The following is a 7008-nucleotide window of genomic DNA, read 5'->3' on the forward strand; positions in this document are numbered from 1 at the left end:
TTAAAGTCGCTAATATAGACACCCGATGGGCTCCAAATGTAGGACTAATATTTCAAGAGTCTTTCCTCCACTCTCTCTCTCTCTCTCTCACCCTATCCTTTCTTCTCTCTCGCTCTAAACTCTTTATCTTCTGTCCTGTTTACACTGAGTAAAACAAATCTGTCCATGTCGTGGTGAACACTGTTTCGGGGGTGGCCAAGCTGGCCATTTGGAAAAGCAGAAAGGACGCTGTGCGGGGTCAGGGGGTCAGTAGATCCGGCCCAGATGATGAGTTGTCTGCTCTCAGCCCGCCTCAGGGTGGAGTTTGAGTTTTACAAACTGACCGGCAACTTGGACACTTTCAGGAGTGTATGGGGCGTTGGGGAGATGCTGTGCTCGGCCCAGGATGATTGCCTCATTGTTAACCTGTGATTTTCCTGTGGTAGCTGTCGCTCTCTCTCTCTCTCTCTCTCTCTCTCTCTCTCTCCTCTCATGATGTAAACCCTACAAAGGAAGCTGTCCTTATAGTGATCAGCTGTCTCAAACTGGTGAAAAAAAATCAACGGATCCCTGCGTACCAAGCTGTCTCTGAGGAGAGATGTCTAAACTCTGACTGACCTGTGATTTGTCTCTGTTTTTGTTGTTTTTTTTTGGTTCCTTCGTGATCAAGTTTCTGCTGCTGTGACATGATTTACTGCAAATAAAGGAACCTTAAAAGTCAAAGTCTCTCTCTCTCTCTCTCTCTCTCTATCGCTCTTTCTCTCTCATTCTAATCAGCTGTCTTTGCATCCTCTCTGTGTCAACTGACTTTTGGGGCCATCATGTGGTCACAAGTGTAAGTACAACGATCGCTTCCGACTGATACCATACTGATGTCCAATCGTTTCCTATAAATTGTATTTATTATCACAAAACGACATATTTTGCTTGATTAGGAGAGAGGGTTTTTGTGCCAAGACATTGAAAATGATGCTTTTAATTCTTTATGAGCCCCCATCATGATGTTATGGTTTACATACAATGAGAGTTCACTTGTTTCCAGAAAATCCAATAATTTATTAAAACAACAAAAATAAAAAATAGAAAAAACAATTATCTCACAAACAACTCCCTGGGTAGGTAATTGTAAACTCTGCTGATTTGACACAGTCTTTGATTGTGTGTGTGTGTGTGTGTGTGTGTGTGTGTGTGTGTGTGTGTGTGTGTGTGTGTGTGTGTGTGTGTGTGTGTGTGTGTGTGTGTGTGTGTGTGTGTGTGTGTGTGTGTTTTAGTCTGAGTGCGCCTCCTCTGCCTCGTCCTTGGTGATGGGGAACTCCAGCGAGCTCCTGTACCGAACGGGGACCTCCTGCTGCTGCTGTTCCTCCTGCTGCTGCTGCTGCTGCTGCTCCTCCTGCTGCTGCTGCTGCTGCTGCTCCTCCTGCTGCTGCTGCTGCTGCTGCTGCTGCTGCTGCTGCTGCTGCTGCTGCTGCTGCTGCTTCTGCTGCTGCTGCTGTTGCTGTTGCTGCTGCTGCTGCTGCTGCTGCTGCTGCTGCTGCTGCACTTCGCCGATTGGCTGTTTGGTGGCGGGCGCGTCGATCCTCAGCCGCCCGTCGTCCAGAAGGGAGCAGGACAGGCCGGACAGGTCCAAGTGCGGGGGCAGCTCAATGCTCTGCACGAACCCCGCCTGTGAGGACGCCGAGGAGGAGAAGGAGGACGAGATGGAGCAGGGGGATGAAGAGGAGGAGGACAATGCCTCGGACGCCTCGGCCGCGGCCCGCTTTACGGCGACAACTGCCAGCCTGTGGCCCTCCAGTTTGATGCTGATGTCCTCAGGGGCATAGCCACGGGCATCCAGGGTCACCAGGAGGTCTCCTCGACTCAGGGGGGCTTCCTGGCTCACCTTGCTCTGTGCTGGTAGGGCCTTGGGAGGCTCCCTCCACTGCTCGCCGCCATCACCCAGCCTGAAAGAAACATAGGGAACCGTTAAGAACCGACAAGATCTCTTCGAATTTGGCATGGCAGAAAGTTCATTAAGCAGTTTGAAGTCATTCACAAGACGGCCCAGACCAGCTGTGAAATGTCACCTTCACCTGCTCGCACCACAACTCAAAGCGTGCCTCTAGTTTAGGGTTTTCCAGTGACCAAAGCCTCTATGAGAAAGGAAAACACCACAAGGAAAGGAGCCGTTCTTGGTTGGTTGGCATCCAAGGAATCAGCTGAAGCCTCTAAATTGTCATTCACAGCGCACCCTGCATCTTCATCAAGGTTTATTTAAACTAGGACCCCTTCACTCAACTGTCAGAAGATAAATACACCGACCAACAGCCATTGATTCGCTATCCAAATGAAATAGCTTGATGAAGGCACATTTACAGACGGGCGCTGATAAGCTACCTGGCAAACAGAGAGGGTGCGAACGCCCCCTGGTGGAGATCTAGCAGGCCAGGCCCGTCGTGGCGGTTCCTCAGGAGGCCGTCCGCCAGCTTGGTCCTCCGCTGGAAGAACTCCTGCTGCAGGGAGGCGAGGGCCTCACTGTGCAGGGGCCACAGCAGCCTCTCCTGGGTGAAGAAGGGGTCGTTTCTGAACAGGCTGTCCATGACGAAGTGCAGGGTAAAGTCAATACGGTTCAAGGCAGATCCTTCTGGTTCGACTCCTCCACTCCTTGGTCGCCGGCTGTCTTCGTTGTGCTTGTTTGGGTGTGTGGTGTGCGGATGCCGCTCTCTGCTTTATATACTCTCCACTGTCCCGCCCACTGCCCTATTTACACCCCATGAGCTCACTGCCGAGTGAGTGGGTGTGGGGTCTCGTTTTTGAGACTTCACCCAGGGGCGAGGATGCCATGAAATTCATCAAAGTGCTAAAGACAGCTCATGGTCATATTGTGTTTATGTTTGCGCGCGCATGTGTGTGTGCGTGTGTGTGTGTGTGTGTGTGTGTGTGTGTGCGTGCGTGTGTGTGTGTGTGTGTGTGTGTGTGTGTGTGTGTGCGTCTTACTTATTTCAGGTTACCAGCCTTCCTCATTCCTTCTTGACAGGATGAGCTCAGCGTGCTAAATTTAACCGCCATGTCTGTGTTTGCTCGCACGCTTACTTACATTACAAGAAGTGTGAGTTATATGTGTACTTTAACGGCCGACCCCCGGATATCTGCAGCTGTTTGGGTGCCTTACTATTAACCTGCCCTCACGCCGTTGGCTGGTTCGGTCTCCCAGCCCTCACATCATTGGATGAGAATACCTGACTCACAGTGATGCTGTTTCTCACTTTATCCATGACAAACAACCCTATCTATCTATCTATCTATCTATCTATCTATCTATCTATCTATCTATCTATCTATCTATCTATCTATCTATCTATCTATCTATCTATCTATCTATCTATCTATCTATCTATCTATCTATCTATCTATCTATCTATCCATCTATCTATCTATCTATCTATCTATCTATCTGTCTATCTACCCGTTGACAACATGTTTACTACAACTCATATTATTTTGTATCTTACTCCATTTCCAATGCCTAACCACGATCCAATTCCGTTGACCTGTTGTTGATGTAGCAACATATTATGAGGCAAGCAACGTGTAGTATTTGGAGTCAATCCAGGTGAAATGAATGAATAATACAATTAAAACATCAGATAAAAGGCAACAAACAACAAACATAGCCAAAAACTACAAAATGCCATTAAAACTGCATTAAACAGTCATTACAAGTTGTCTTGTACAAGAATTCAAGGGGTATCCAGACAGCACACAACACGTCTAGTTATCAAACCCCAAACTGGGCCAAAATTAAATGAATCGCATTTCTCAGTATTCTGCATTGATCAGATTTGAAAAATGTTTTGAGAGTTTGTAGGTATTAAAAAGGATTTGAATTTTGAAACTAATGATTGACAGAATATACAGTATATGTATTGCATATATAATCATTATGAAGTAGAAAGAAGCTGGGCATCCGGAAGCAACTGGAAACAAAAAAAAAGTGTTGGTTATTCAGGGGGAATACCAGCTACAGAAATAGACGGGGAGGATTCAAGATGGCTGCCCTCTCCCGCTGTCCCCACTGTCATGATGAGATATTATTACATTCTTCAGCGCAGCCATTGGGTGAATGTTTCTGTGGAAGCTTCCAGCTGTCGAACACTATCACACATCGACGCCTCACTCTTCATATCCGGACTGTGCTTGTCCACTGGTGCGAGTGGCTTGGAATGGAACAGATATTCGGGAATATTTTAGACTGTTTAGGTTGATCGATAGATAGATAGACAGACAGACAGACAGACAGACGGACAGACAGACAGACAGACAGACAGACGGACAGACAGACAGACAGACAGACAGATAGATAGATAGATAGATAGATAGATAGATAGATAGATAGATAGATAGATAGATAGATAGATAGATAGATAGATAGATAGATAGATAGATAACTGACAGGCAGACAGACAGAAAGACAGACAGACAGACAGACAGACAGACAGACAGACAGACAGACAGACAGACAGATAGATAGATAGATAGATAGATAGATAGATAGATAGATAGATAGATAGATAGACAGATGAGAGATAGATAGATAGATAGACAGACAGACAGACAGACAGACAGACAGACAGACGGATAGATAGATAGATAGATCGATCGATCGATAGATAACTGACAGGCAGACAGACAGACAGACAGACAGACAGGCAGATAGATAGATAGATAGATAGACAGACAGACAGACAGACAGACAGACAGACAGACAGACAGACAGACAGACAGACAGACAGACAGACAGACAGACAGACAGACTGATAGATAGATAGATAGATAGACAGACAGACGGACGGACGGACGAACAGATAGATAGATAGACAGACAGACGGATGGATGGATGGATGGATAGACAGATAAATGATAGACAGACAGACAGACTGGCGGGCGGACAGACAGACAGACAGACAGACAGACAAACAGACAGATAGATGGATAGATAGATAGATAGACAGATGGATGGATAGAGAAATGTCTTGTCTATGACTATAAATATGAATAAAACAATAACTATACCCAACAAAAATATATGGATATGTACATTAAACCTAATGATAAACAACAGATCAACAGTATTGATTTACATATATATTTATTCATTTTTAGTGTTTACGAGTATCAACAACATCACATCTTTTACCCTCTCCCTCTTTCCCTGCCAGTTCAAACTGTCATTTACAGCCACCTTCCCTCCATTCCCCCCTCTGTGTGCTTGTGCGTGTAGATGTAATGACTGTGGATATCCAAGCACCACGCCCTTCAGCCCCCTTTGTCCAAAATGACTAATAACAAGTACATCATGTCACATCATACCACTGTGTATCATAGTCACAGCCATCTAAGTATCATTATGGTACAAGCTGCACTGGTAGAGTTAGAGATTTCTTGGGGGTTGAATTTGGATCTATCTATTTATTTATTTTTATTTAGTTGCATGCACTCTGTTAAGTAAAGTCTCAAAGGAATTTTAATTTTGCGAGTGGATGTTGTAAACCACACTCAAAATTAAATAATTTATTATTTATTTTGCCAAAAAAATTCGCTGTACAATTTTAAAATACGTTTTCATCTTTAGTTTGTGCCATCCTGTAGTAATAGGAACTGCTCTTTACTTCATTTATCATGTTTTTTTTTTTGTTTAAATATGCGCCGTAGATGACAAGGATGATAAATCTGGTAAACGCTCTTTTACTCTTTGTTAATTTATTCCTTTACTGTGGTAATGGGTGCGTGGCCTAATTGTGCCCCATTTCAACTTGCAGGCGTGGGCCTGGCCTCGATAATCAGAGCCTCTTCTAGTTTATTGCACATTGTAATCAGGATATGCACGAGCAGAAACAAAGATACAGTCTCACTTAATCATTATGGTCTCTCTGACATCAGGGCACTGGATGGGACAAGTCCATTTACTTTGAAGACTTAAAGTACATTTAAGAACAAGTGATGAAGTACTTTTACGAAAGTACAAATGCCATTGCGGTACCTTCACTTAATTATGTGTAATTTGTAATTGTTTGTACGTCTTCCACCACTGCCTATCCCTCTCTCCTGCCTCCCTAAGAAGCTCCTCTGCTGATGAAATGTGAGTAATGAATGTGAAAAGGAATCATGCAACACAGCAACCCCAATCCAAAGCACAAGCTTATCCTTGAGCGGGGAATTGTAATTCATGAATTTAACACATGTTATTTAATATTCGGTGAATTCGCTGTCCCCTGCTTTTGGCTTAAATGCATAGTGATTATGACCTGGGGAATGTTGAATTCGACCCAATATATGTGGGTGTTTTCTTGGGACTCTGCAGCAGTCATAATAATGGTATAATAACGGCATAATAACGTATTTTAAAATCAGTATTTGAGTATTTAGGATCCTCGTGTTTAGTAGATGTTATAGTCATGTTATAGTGCAGCGCGACGTGTCTGCAGAAATCTGACCAAACAAAATGCACCTTTACAAAACGCTGGTTTTACTTTAGGCGGTTTCAGTGGATGTAATTATAAAAAGACAACAAAATTCAATCCAGGTGCTTGTGTCCATGTGCTTGAATTGATGTTGTGGTTGGTCTATTAAAACCTAGTGATACATTTCTACATTTTTTAAAATCTGAAATCCACATTCCTCTACGGGCATATTTTCTTGTTTAAGTAACAGAACTTTTAATTCGCGACAGTATATCCACATCCAGCGTCATCGAGGCATAGGGCTCGTCCGGTGGGTTTCAGCCTGTTGTAGTGTCCAGAATGGCCACCAGAGGACGCTGCTAGGACGTCCATGAAGGCGCTCTTCCATCTGCAGCATGTTTTAAACCACTGGTGACGTCTAACTCTACGTAATCTTTCCCTCTCTATACGTCTCACACACGCACACACGCACGCACGCACGCACGCACGCATGCACGCACGAACACACACACACACACACACACACACACACACACACACACACACACACATAAATCCACTGACAAGCTTACGTAGAAACCGCAGAGAGGAA

At 44.5% G+C, this 7008-nt stretch overlaps 1 protein-coding gene across 1 annotated transcript; it reads right to left on the minus strand.

Moving 5' to 3' along the window:
- Positions 1-1114: 1114 nt before the first annotated feature.
- hspb9 (heat shock protein, alpha-crystallin-related, 9) lies at positions 1115-2645 on the minus strand. The gene is made up of 2 exons (XM_080009117.1): positions 2353-2645; positions 1115-1919 (listed from the first exon to the last, which is right to left on the minus strand). Exons 1-2 carry the CDS (start codon positions 2553-2555, stop codon positions 1247-1249), a joined length of 876 nt encoding a protein of 291 aa, XP_079865243.1. The 5' UTR covers positions 2556-2645; the 3' UTR covers positions 1115-1246.
- Between the last annotated feature and the right edge of the window lie 4363 nt (positions 2646-7008).

This window comes from Zeus faber (assembly GCF_960531495.2).
Source record: "Zeus faber genome assembly, chromosome: 11".
NCBI lineage: Eukaryota > Metazoa > Chordata > Actinopteri > Zeiformes > Zeidae > Zeus > Zeus faber.

Bases quoted from the DNA above. Each gene is read 5' to 3' on its own strand.
- hspb9 (XM_080009117.1), bottom strand. From the start codon at position 2,555: ATGGACAGCCTGTTCAGAAACGACCCCTTCTTCACCCAGGAGAGGCTG. The intron at 1,920-2,352 runs GTAGCTTATCAG...TGTTTCTTTCAG, and splicing joins GCACCCTCTCTGTTTGCCAG to GCTGGGTGATGGCGGCGAGC.